Source organism: Euwallacea fornicatus, chromosome 28 (assembly GCF_040115645.1).
Source record: "Euwallacea fornicatus isolate EFF26 chromosome 28, ASM4011564v1, whole genome shotgun sequence".
NCBI lineage: Eukaryota > Metazoa > Arthropoda > Insecta > Coleoptera > Curculionidae > Euwallacea > Euwallacea fornicatus.
Window position 1 is genome coordinate 1,478,523 of NC_089568.1, and position 13,285 is coordinate 1,491,807.

Below are 13,285 nucleotides of genomic sequence, written 5' to 3' on the forward strand. Positions count from 1 at the left end.
GTGCAATATATGTAATTGCTGTTACCAAATGAATGTTTAAGTTGCGAAAGGTGGGATGAGAGGGCCATAACGATTATAATATGTCCAAAGAGTTAAAGTTCACTATCATGGGTTCGGAAAATCTGTGATGTAAAAAGGCAAATTTTAAGTTTGACTAGCAAAGTGGAAATTTACCTTTCCAGAAAGTCTTAAAAAGTCGTAATTTACGAATTGCCATCAGCTTATCTCGCCGCTTAAATGCAAATCCTCATAGGCAAAAAATCTCTCAAACTAAGTTACAACACAATTGTTAGTCTAAACAACACCACAGACGTATGTTCCTACCGGGATGCTTAAAGCCAGCCGCAAGTCGCTGAAGAATTACTATGCACTATAGAAACGCTCTTTTTACATTCGTATAAACGTCTTATTTAGCACAAAATGGTCCCCGTTAGTGTCATGTGCTATCAGAGCGGCATCTTTGTGGCAATCACCAATTATTTTGCTCTTGAGCCTGTTCGAGCCTCACAATGAAAAGGCTCGTTTCATTTTTTTCTAGTTTGAGGAAAATATGGATCGTCGAGGCGGTTAAACCAGAAGTCGATTGAACTTAACGTCGATGTGCATTTAACGAGCTAGATGCCTGGAAGAACAGATATATGCATTCAGGGTGTTAACATGAGCCATTAGAACGAGTCGCAAATTATAGGCGTCAGCCTGCAATAATAGGTACCTTCGCAGTGCAATAGCGTGGCCTTGGTGACGCACAGGCGGACGGGTACTACTCGGTGAAAGTACTCCACCCACCGCGTGCTGGCTACTGGACAATCAGACTTCAAGGAAAACGTCCCCGTCTATCGGGGTACTACGCTACGGTACGATCATTCTAGCGCTCGCGTTTATTTCATCATACCCGTTTTAAATTACACGATATCTAGGTTCGTATGCATGCATTATCCGTAATGTATAGCATTTCAGTCTGAGAATCTAGATCACAATATTTATAGCACCTAAGAATATCCAGCACACCATCAAAAAATATGCGCGTAAAAGACACAGGGAACGCAGAAACGTTAATCAACTATTTATAGGTGCAATAAAAGACCTTCGATCAAAGATTTTCATTTTACCCAACTAAAGAGCCTCTCAGTAAGCTTTCATTTACCTAATGACCCGTACGACCACCCGATCTGGATCTACCAAACTTATAAAATATTGAGTGAAAGAATTTTACTTTCACCATTCAGTCAAGATAACACCAAATTTATATCTTGAATTTTACTTACGATTTTCAATTTAATTTAATTTTATGCGATAAGTTACTGATACAAAAATATATAATTTAACTATGAATTAGTACCTTTTACAGGCTCCAATAATGGACACCAACTTGAAGTCAAACTACATGAGAGATGGCTTTGTCTTAATCGTTTCAACATAAATCTATGCTAGACATTAATCTTCGCTTAATGTTCTCTCGAGGCCTCGGTCCCGGACCTCACAAAGAGTGTTCGGGGGAGTGGTCTTGGTATCAACACGGTGAAAGGTCAAAATGTAGGTCAAACGACTTACTTGGGCACGCGATGTACACGAGCTATATCTACAACCGTAGATTTGTCTATACCTTTTCTTAATCTCGACTTTTCTTGCTAATTAGTGGAGGTATGAGGTGCACGATTTTTCGGTATGAATGGTGTGTTGGTGGTTTATGAGGTTTGATCTTTAATTAGGGTTAACCAAATACGGTGAAAAGTCGTATGCAGGCAATACTAAAGAGGAAAAGTAACCGGAGGGGTAGAACAGTCCTTGACATGAGTCCGAACAAAGATCTAACTACTTTGAATATGTGAATCGAGATAAATTTACGAGGATCTGGTTGTTCAGAGTCAAATTCCATCCTCGTTGTGAAAAGTTCTGAAGCAATAGCTACTGAAACCTGCAATACTGTAACTACTTGTTTTGTTGATTCTTGTTGCCCTAACAAAACTATTAATAATATAACGTTGCTAGTTTTAGAAAAAAGTTCACAAAAATCGGTTCCACCCCTGTCTTTTTCTTTTCATCTTTTTTTTTCTTAAAAACAAATTGCACTTCCGAAACCCAAAATGATATCTTTCTCTTCTAAAGATCGATAAAGGAACTCGAATGACCATGATTTGAAGAACAAAGCTTCCAAAATAAGGTACGTCTAAAATATCAGTTTTCACGAATCTTTGAGAGCCACGAAATTATTTAACTTTCAATTGCAAAACCTTCTAATTGCTGAAAATGTTACAAATTGCAAAAAATCTCTATTTCTGTCGTTGTAATAAAGTTTATTTTTCGGATAGTTTTACAATCAGTGGCATATCTAATATTACATGAGTGTTGAAACTGTTTAATATGCATTTGAAAGTCCCATTAAGTACATTATAATACGTGTATCATACTTATTAAGTACTTTTAAAATTATAATAATAATAAAAATACATTTTATTTATAAACCTAAAATATTCAAAATAAAAATCCTTTGGCTTAATTTCACAAATTTCTTATAAACTCCTTTTGATATAATAGCATAAAACAATCATCAAAAATTACAATTACATATTAACAGGTCAAATGAATAAAAAAAAATCTGAAAAATCCTAAATTATTTACACAAACCATTTCTTGCTTCAAATATACTGCTTAAATGTCTTAAATCTATTTTAAAGTGATTTTATACAAGTGCGATGACAATTTTTATTTGTTAACAATAGTGCTAAAAACGTCTCTAAGCTGACGAAGAAGTCGAAGGTGTAGGAACTTTAAAAAATTTTATAATCATTTAAAAACCTTATACCTAAGATATGTACCATAAATTAATTAAAATCAACCAAAACTACGTACATTAAATATTAACACAGATGGCTCCTATAATATGCTTAGTGCTACCTCAGTTGCATTTCGGACGCTGCTATTCAAATTATCTACTAGGCTGCTCATTATTATTTAGAGCCTCCCCACCTGAAGCTTCCTTCTTAGAAAAATCCTCTGCCGACTCTGTGGAGTAGACCTCAGATTCTTCTTCATCTTTCCCCACAACATCAATATCGCTCTGGAAAGGAGGTGTGTAGAGTCTCGTGGGGTTAAAATAATCTTGCCCATTAGTGGTGACTTTTCCGACAAAGTTTCTTATCTCATCCAACCTAATGTACGCCTCTTCACGTTCGTTTTCGTTACTACTCCCCGGAGAATCCGCCACTGCAACCACCCCATTCCCATCATCTGTTTCATGCTTTTTCAGATGTCTATCCAAATTAGTTTGCTGCCCAAAGCATCTTTCACATAAAGGGCACTTGAACGGTTTTTCCTTATTGTGAATATTTCTTACATGTCTTTGCAGATTACTTGAGATGCTAAAACTCCGTTCGCAGTACCTACACTTGTAAGGCTGCTCCCCAGTATGCGTACGCAGGTGCCTAGTCAAGTTAGCACTTCTCGGGAATACCTTTCCGCAGAACTTGCAAGCATAGCGATCTTTGACTTTGCCTGGGTTCGGATGATGGATAACATCGTGATAAGGTTTGACTGGATTGAAACCTTGAAGGCCTGGCCGAAGAAGGTCTAGCCTTTGATGTAAAGAAGAGTTGAGGAATGGAAACCTTGGTGGTGCAAATGGGAGTAATCGATCGTTGCCCTGTTGAAACATTGGAAAATTCGCTCGGTACATTTCCAACATCATTGGGTAAGTCGGTCGAGGGTATGCCATGGGAGGTGTTATAGGCGAGGGTTTCTTTTGCTCCTCCACTTCAATTAGTGCGGACGTCGTAGGTGGTGTCGGGGTTCGGCTAGGGAGAACTTCTACCTTTCGTTTCGTGGTTGGGGTAGGGCATGAAGAGTGCCACCCAGAGAGATCTAAGGGCTGTTCCCCGTCTTGGCTTGACGCAGATCCTGGCCTAGACATAGTAAAATCTTTAGGAGCTTCTTCTCTTGCTTTATCCCTAGTTGCAGTGAAAGCTGTAGGCCTTGCAGGGGATGGAGTTAAATCCGCCTCCTCCGCTGTCGGAGGACTAATTTTTTCCGTCACACTTGGCAATCTTGGAGGCGTGAACCTTTCCTTGTAAGCCTCAATGGCCTCAGGAGCTTCCATTTTTACTCTCCTAAAAGACTCTTCTTCTGCTTTAACTCTATGTAGCTGTGCGAGGATGCTAGAACCCTCCTCCACTTTAAATTTCTTCACCGCAGAGTCGTTATCTTCCACTTTCACTCTGTGAATCTTCGTTTGATGTTCATATTGAGCTCTTATAGTTTCAGGAGCCTCAACTTTGAACCTTTTTATATGTTCTTCGCTATTCTCTTCCACTTTGCGCTTCTTCAGTGCAGGTTCATCTTCGTCAACCCTCCTATTAATTTTTATCTGATGCTCATCCTCAGCTCTGGCATTGTGATATTGATGGAGGAAGAAGGGATTAATAAACGTAGGGTTCGGAGTGGTGGGAAATATGCCTTGCATCTGGTAGTTCGGAAATTGCGGGGGAAGGGCGAATGGGAGAGGGGATCTGTAGAACGGATAGCTACTGGCCATTGGAAGTTGAGGGGGTGACGTCAGAGAGGGCGGTTGTCCAGTCGAGTCACAGAAACGTTTATGTTTAGACAGAGACGTAACGGTAGAGAACGGTTGACCGCACTTTGCGCACTTGATTTGAAGTCGACAGTCTGAGTGCATGCGTTTGTGTCTGCACAAATTTGAAAATTGCGTGTAAGCCTAAATAAAATCAAAATCGTAGATTAGGAACCTTAACAGAATCATCATGTTATGAGTTCTACTCACCTTAAAGCAAACCTCGCATTGAAAAGGCTTGACAGACGAGTGAATATGCGTATGCTGTTTTAACCCAGATGACGTGGCGAAGGTTTTTCCGCATTCTGCACATGCGTGCGACCGTGCTCCCACGTGATGGGTTCTGATATGTCTTTGGAGATTGCTGGGGTCTGTAAAAACCTTAGGGCAGTTCTCGCAGTGATACTTCTTGGTTTCACCATGGGCTTGTGCTCTGTGTCGGATCAAACAGGGCTTGTAAGAGTAGGCTTTAGGGCAAAGATCGCACTGGTACTCGTTTTTCCGGTGATGGTGCTTTAGGATTAGGTGCTCGTCTAACCTGAAAAATTTTACATTTTAGAATGCTGATGAGGTTGCCTTGGACGGGCATTAATAAAAGGGTGCTGAATAATATTTCCAGGCACATCGATAGTTTGGTTTAATGTTTCGGGCAAGCGGCCACTAAAGTAGGTGATGGATTATCGTGCATTGGGAGGCACCATAATTAATAAATTATTTACGAGATTCACACGCGACATGTACTCCTTTTATTAATCGCAGTGCCATCTGGGGATGTTCACACGATTAGTTCCTTTTCTAAACTATATCGAGGCTCTATATGAAGGTTCTTCTGAATATCGTTCTCGAGTAAAATCCAGTACAATGTCAATGTATTTTCTAAAGCAAAATTTCAGGTGAATGCGAGATTTTTTTTTATATAGAATACAGGGACTTTTGATCAGATACGATAAGACATCGAATTCAACATGGTTATATCTATTATTCAGAATTTTTCACAATTTATGAGTGTGGTGAGTTTTCGATGGTTGTTGGTTTTCGTGTGGAAGATTTCCAGCTTTTGATAAGAGTTGACATGATTTAGGATATCATAATTAATTTTCCGCGTTAAAAAAACTGTAAAGCTCATGGGGCTCATTCATAGTAAGGTAATACTGAGCGCCAACAAGTCAAGTTTGATCGAAACCTGTGCTCTGAATTATTTGTAAAAAAAAAATTATTGATTTTGACTCGCACATTGCAATAAGAATAAATATGTTCATTAGATATGATATGTGGATAATCGAAAATTTTCTACAATTTGAGAATTAACACATATATAGCACAAATTCGTCTCTGGTTGGTCCCTGATCTCCCGGTTTTGAAATGGTTTTTTTTATGGGTAAGCCACTATAAATTTACCATACAGCGAAGTTTAAACTTCAAATATCTCAAAAAGGGATAACTATAAGGACGTGTATCGAGATACCTGGTTTTTTATAAAATATGTAAGAAAACACAAATTTGATTATAAATAAATTTTGTACTGGGTGATGAAAAAGTTATTGACCTTTAAAGAGAGTTCACCTATCGCTGATAACCGTCTCTGCAATGCGCATAAAAAATGTAAATGAATTCTGATTTTTTGCTTCGAAAAACTCTCTGATGCGATATTTTGTTCAGATAATAGCATTGTTAACCAAGTAACTAATATCTTCCCTTCTTCAACCTTAACTTTGATGTGTTGTATTTTGGAAACCGTCCACTTTTGGACTAAGGTAACTTAACTTAAATCGTCATGTTTTGACTTCAGAAATGTATGATATAATTTTATATAGATGTTTTAGATGCTCCCAGTATATCAAACATGCAATGAAAAACACTACAAAAACGTAAATGAGGGAGGGTAAGCGAGACTCTCAATGTTATTCTCTCCAAAAAAAGAAATTCAAAATAGAAAATTCTTGCAATATGCTGTTTGCGGTCCTCAGGGCTTATAAACTTTTTGGAACTCGTTCCAGAATTAAATTTTATATTTTATTACCTACTTTAGCTTACTAACTTACGTTATAATAAAAAAGACTAGAGGAAGGTGGAAATTTTTTAGACTCACACTTCATCCTAACCAAGTTTCTAGGAAGAATAACAGCATGAACAGAAAAATTTATCTAACAAACTCACTTATGTCCATAGCAAGGCCACAAACAAGTAATTTTTTTCCTCATAATCTTCAGTTCAACTACAGTAATCAGGGTGAAATCTATTTTTTTAGCAAAGTCACCAATAGTAACAAACTATTTTTGTCAAACTATTATCTTTCCACTCAATTAACTTTAAATAAATTTAAAACAATTATTATTATTGGTCACACAATTTAAACTCATTAAATTTCATTTAAAGCAAAATAAAGGATTAAACGTCCACTTACTTATCTACATCACTAAATGGTTGATCACAGGTGTAGCATCTGGTTTGAGTGTCGTCGTCTTCCTCCTCCTCACGCTCATCAACCGTTTCGCTATGTTGTGAGGCTAAAAGAGAAAGTAAAGGAGAAAATTGTGAAAAAAAAAACAATGAATACGCTATGGTGATTATGTTTTCACACACCTGCATCACACTAAAAAAAACTTTTTATATATGTATATTATGTAAAAAATATTCCGTATATTGGTTTATAAGATATGGACGGGTATGATTATCTAAGGCATACGTGATACGTAATCTTCGCAGAATTTTCAGGGTAGTTTAAAAAAGTCGTAACATACCAAGAATGAAGCGATTTGACCGTGAAGAGTAATCACATAGAAAATCCACAGGTTGCAGAACAATATAGCACCCACGGCACCTTTGCACCCCTAAATGAATAGAATAAAGCACTAAAAAAGGGCGATATCACTTTACGTTGAACCACATGACCCCCTCCAACCCCGATCAAACGATATACACAAAACACTTTTACCCTGTTTCAATAATTATTATCACTTATGTCGGTCAGTGAGTCCCAATGGTGGGGGATGGATTGGGAGTTAGTAAATTCGGAGTTGTTGATTCGTCTAGGGGTGTTTATGCTGCATTTTTTCGTGGTAGGGTAATTGTTGATTTAGGGGGAAAGAGAATTTTAATTGATTTGTTTTTGCTTTAAGACCTAATACCAATTTAAAATGTTTCTCTGTGTAAGGGTTGGAAGTTTAATTGCAAATTTGTAGTGATTAAGTATTGACAAAAAGTTAAACTCTTACATATCGTCAAAGCTGTAGAAATGATTCAGTAGTGTTAAATAAGGGTGGGAAGTTTAATTATTAAAATGAGGGATGTAGAGAGGGTGAGTTTCCGGCAAATGCCCGGAAAAAATTGACGTTAGATCCTGATTGATAACTGTCGCTCGGTTTGGGTTTTAACGTTTGTTACATCACGCACATGAATTAAGTCATTTTGCATTCACAATGAGAAGTATTTGACTGTACACTTCTATCCAATAGAGACCAAAATGTAGAGCCCCATGTTGCACGTCAGAAAAGTTTTCTTCTCTTGAGGCAGCAATTAGAGGAGTTTCGTGCCACAAGAAGTACATCGGGAAAACCAGTAAGTTCTACAGTAAGATAAACCGAATGCTGGACGACAAGTCCTGCTTCTTTTAATCTGACTTCTTTAGTAAGCAATTTGGTCTGGATCTGTCGAAACGACCATTGTTGATGTAACAACAGAAACATATAAAATACAATAAACCGTTGATTTTGATAATACTTAATTAATTTATCAAATACAATCTGATACTTTGCCTACGGGAAAAGCATATAGCAGTTTTTTTGCAGTTGTGAGTATCGATTTTTGAAGTCTCAAATTTTGAGAAAAATTGTCGTACTTCACATTTTGTTAATCTATGAAACGTTTCAAAAGATCTTTGAAGTTACGTAAATTTTCCAAAAGATGTTTAGGTGGCTGAGATAGACTTATCTTTGCTAACGATGCCTAATTTCTTTTTCAGTTTTTTTATTTTATATGTGGACTATCGCTCATATGAAAAATAACTTTTCAAATTCGATTTTTTTTCTATAAAAAATGAACGTGTTTAATCTTTTGAAACTGCAATTGAAAAAAATATATTAAAAAATATATGAGCCAAAAATAAAGGAGCTAAAGCATTTTTTAAATTTTTTCTTGTAATTAATTTTTTTATTTCTTATCTAGTATTTTTTGATATAATATTTAGATATTGAGTTCTAAGTATTTTGAACTTCTTTAAACAAATCCGGTATTATTCGTTTTTTTTTCTCATTAATTCTTCTGTCAATTTCATCAAAGGTTGTCTATGGGGTTCGGATCGGAGTTTGAGCGGGCCAAATCATTACGTCAATGTTGTGCACGGTTAACCAATCGTTAATTAAATTGGAGGTATGCTTCGAGACGTTATCATGTCGGAGCCATCGTAACTTCATATTTTCTTTCGCAATAAAAAAAAAATTAGGAACTTGCTTGTTTTAAACTTTTTATTAGTCGCTCTAGATATGAGTTATGGTGATAAATACATTCACACAAATTGATCTTCAATCCCTTCCAAAATCATGACGGTTGGATGGTAAAGTCAGGTGTGTCAGTTTAACCGTATTTACCGACACATCTGTCGGTGGTACGGTGCGTTACGCCCCAATCAAATATTCATTGCATAACGTTTGGCTAAAAACAAAAGGGGGCCATATGGCACAAGGGACACACAACTTTATCTGATGGTTTAGGGCACTTGAAATCTGTTTCAATAAATTTGCATGCAACTCAAAAAACAATCCACCTTAATCCTCTATAGCCGATGAAATTGTCCAAATATTATCGAGTATTTTTATCTATCAACAGTTTTAATCCGGGTGCCCCATGAAGGGGCAATCTAAAGTTACATCTCAATTTCAAATGGAGTGAAATAAGCCCTTTTCTATTTGCGTTCGTGCGAGCGGGTAAGGGTTTTAACCCTCTGAACTCTAAAAGTTTTTAATTCACACGTTATGGACAGGAACGCTGTTTCAGTACCATTACTGCTTTATAAAGGTACCATTAACTTTTCCTTGGTCAGGTTCTTCGTTCGAGTTAGTTTGAGTACAAATTTTCGTCAATTGTGAAGGGATGGTTAGCCCATAAATCTCATAAACCCGCCCTAATAGCAGCTACTAGTTTTAAAGGGTGCATCGATAGCCAATAATGAAAAAGTCGCATAAAAACCACTAACAGATGAAAAACTCGTTCTATTATTATCGCTTTAACCCATAAAATCGCGGGTAATTTTACGCACACGCCCCGTACACATGTAACGTCGGCGAGAATCATTAGAGAAAAGGGGTAAGGCCGTGTTACGGGGGTTGTTTTTACAACCCCCCGCGGTCGTACAAAAGCTAAAAGCAAATCCGATTAATCAGCGATCAGCTGCTGTGCATTTGACAAACATTTTGAAGTCACTCTGGAGGTTCTGATATGAGTTTGTATAGGAGGATTCGACTTAAAATTGTATATTTATTTATAATTTTTATCCATTGGACATGTTAGTGGCGATAGATATTTAATATAACAAGTGTCTAACCCACAAATGAAAGAAAACTCAGAGTAGAAAATATTATTTTTAGTTTAAAAACTTGAAGCTATTTTGAGTTTATTACGATTATTTCCAATTTCTGACTCACCAGATCGGCTCAAAGGTCATAAATTTTCTCATAGAAAACCTAGGATTTGTCCTAATTATTTTTTCTAAATAATAGAGAGTTGGTAAAGTTTAAATCCGGCACAAAGTTCAAATAGGGCACTGTTTTGTAATTTCATAAATAAATATGTATTTTTTTTACAAAATTAATTTACCTGCGAATCCGACGCAATTATGGGAACAATTTTGATTCATTATGAAATTTAAGTTTTTATAATTTTAAGTGAAAAACTGCACTTCACTCAAAATTTTTAACGCCTGACCCGGCGTCCTTGACTGTCCCGAGTCTGACTGGGGAGTTCCAACTGGGCAGGTCCGACTAAAAGACCCTAACGATCTAAGTCCGACGAAAGGACAAAATTAAAAAGAATTACAGAAAACACCTCTGACAGTTTGTAGCTACTCAATTAGACTAGAAAGCCTCAAACTCAAAATGGGGTGGAAATCCTTCACTAAGATTTCCCGTTAGCCCATTCTGCACATTTGAGAAAAACATTAACCCTGACAGGACATGGAAAACAATGATTTGCGGTACATAATAGCCACGTGACCTCCGGCAATGTTGGATTATCACATCTATTGTGATCCAGGGCACTCACCCTTTCGCCGGATTAAATAGAGATGTCACACGTCAGGAACGTTATTTATGATATTTTGGACCATTACTGTATATGGTCCAATCCTTTAGCTCCTAGTTCAGGGTGGGGTACAATAATAAATGCATTTGCTCCCGGGACAGATGCGAGAAGTCACGGATTTCACCGAGCCTTTGCGTCATAATGACGAAGATAATTACGATAAAAGATGGGGTTAGTTTTTGGGGGCACGTGCGAGTTTACCAATGGGATCAGTTGATGATTGATCATGGTGTTTTTCTTCTTGATATTTAGACGATTTTTGGTCTCCACCTTTCCCTAATTTAATACCGAAACAGGTTAGAAAACCGTTGGAATTCCTGACCATCAAACCATCGAATTTTACGCTACTTTACGCGCACCTGTTTAGTGAACCCATAGACCTCCATCGCCCAGCGTGAACCAGTAAGGCACCATCAGGTCGGATTCGCTTCTTTGCGTGGGAATCGCCACTTTGTATGAGGAAATACATATGCATGTGTAACGTATTTTTGATATCAGTCAAGTGAAGCTTGAATTCTTTGGCAAGCCATTTTCTACCCTTTTTGCGTGACTCACCCACCCTTCAGGTCCTTCACCGATTATATTTTGATTTTCCTCCGATTCTACTCTAATTGCACATAGGCCGGAAGAGGTGACCATATCCGGCCATGTGCCGTTTTGACTTCACTTGACACGATAATGAGCGCGAATTGATTCTAATGGGGTAGACTTGATTGCCCTCTGCCGGCCCTTCAAACAGGATGTGATATGGTTCGAATAGATAAAGGTGAAAAACCAACAAAATATCACATAAAGGAGCTCACCAGTTTCTCTATCAGATCTATCGTCACTGGTAGTGGAATCAGCGAACATGTCCTGCAGATTCAAAGCTTCTTTGGGCCCCAAAAAGAGTTCTTCGCCGGCAGGGACATCCACGAAAGTTTCATACCACACCTATTATGATACAATTCAAGTTATCTAAAATTCTGGGCTGAAAATATATACTGACTTGTCCACTAACTAGGAAATGGCGCATATTTGAGGCATTTTTATTTGGATTGCTTCTGACCAGTTTTATCCAATTCTGATGATCCAAAGATCCATCGAGGTAGCCTCGCACTCCAGAACCTGCCAAAATCTGCAACAATAATTTTCGTTAAAGGTTGAAAACTGCATTGTTCGCAACGAATGAAAATGTACACTATCGTTCGTATGTAAAGCAATTAATTAGAAAATTTAAGTAAACATGTTTACAAAAAAATATTTCTTTAGAATTAATAAAATATATATCTTTTTTGTCCAAATATCGTAAAGAAATGAATATATTTACAATACCTTTTATTCGTCCTTTTTTCAGATTGTTTTGTTTTTCGTACGGTTCGTATGCAAAGAAACCAATTTGTTTATTTATATTATTGTGTCATATCGAACGTGTTACTCACAGCATTGACTGAAAATATTTCAAGATGTCAAGAGGTGTTCATCTACCATATAAGCTGAAAGAATGCATCTTAGAGGAAATTTGAAAGTAATGAAAAGTAGCGTAAAGGTGCAAAAGGTTTGAATTGAAATAAATCAATTACATCAAGTGTATTATCAAACTTTAAAAATAGGGAAACTTTAGATGAGCTTCGAAGTGTGGCCGAAAATGAAAAATTGATAAAGTGATGGACGGAAGAACATGTTATCCGTTTGGGATAATATTCTAGAAGGTCACATGCTTCCCTACGCTGAAGAAAATATGAGCTTCGATGGACCTTCCAACACGACAACGACCCAAAGCATACTTCCAAATTAATTAAAACCGTGCATAACGTCGATGTGATAATCTGGCCAGCTCAAAGCTCCGTTCTGAACCCCATAGAGAACCTTTTGGATGAAATTGACAGTGAAATTTATTAGAAAAGAATAGCAAATATAACGGATTTGTTCAAAGAAGTTCAAAATTCCTTAAATTCAATATCTGAAGCTTATGTTGAAAAATTATTTAGATTCGTGAATAACAGAAGTTAAGAAGTATATAAAAATCCGGGATATACTACTAAATACTAAATGCAAGATTTAATTGCAAGGGAAAATATAAGAAATATTTTAGTTGCTCTACTTTTTACCCATGTTTTAGAATATTTTTTAAATTTCCAGTTTAAAAACGTTTAACAAATAAACCTTAACATTAATATATTTATTTTTAATTTTAATTAATAATTAATGTGATACATTATTTCAAATTCATGTTATAGAAAAAAATCGAATTTAAAAAGTTGCCCTGTATATGAGCGATAGTGTATAGAGCAAATCACCCAACTAAGTGGATGGGAAAATCAAATATGCAAATTTCTCCATCGACCATAGTAAACGACCTCTAACAACTATTATGACTTTGAAATTTGCAGATTTCCAAGTAATCTCATCAGTGTAGAATTACTGAAGCAATATTACGAAACACTC

At 36.7% G+C, this 13,285-nt stretch overlaps 1 protein-coding gene across 6 annotated transcripts in view; it reads right to left on the reverse strand.

The window, feature by feature from the left end:
* Nucleotides 1-2,284: 2,284 nt before the first annotated feature.
* The window catches only part of ham (hamlet), a 67,539-nt gene continuing 56,538 nt past the window's right edge, over nt 2,285-13,285 (reverse strand). For all 6 annotated transcript variants that reach the window (XM_066297449.1, XM_066297452.1, XM_066297450.1 and 3 more), the window contains 5 exons: nt 11,847-11,975; nt 11,662-11,791; nt 6,969-7,071; nt 4,775-5,102; nt 2,285-4,708 (listed from right to left, as the gene is read on the reverse strand). In XM_066297449.1, coding sequence (XP_066153546.1) covers nt 2,927-4,708; nt 4,775-5,102; nt 6,969-7,071; nt 11,662-11,791; nt 11,847-11,975 — 2,472 coding nt within the window. In that variant the 3' untranslated portion in view covers nt 2,285-2,926. The remainder of the gene's footprint in view (nt 4,709-4,774; nt 5,103-6,968; nt 7,072-11,661; nt 11,792-11,846; nt 11,976-13,285) is intronic.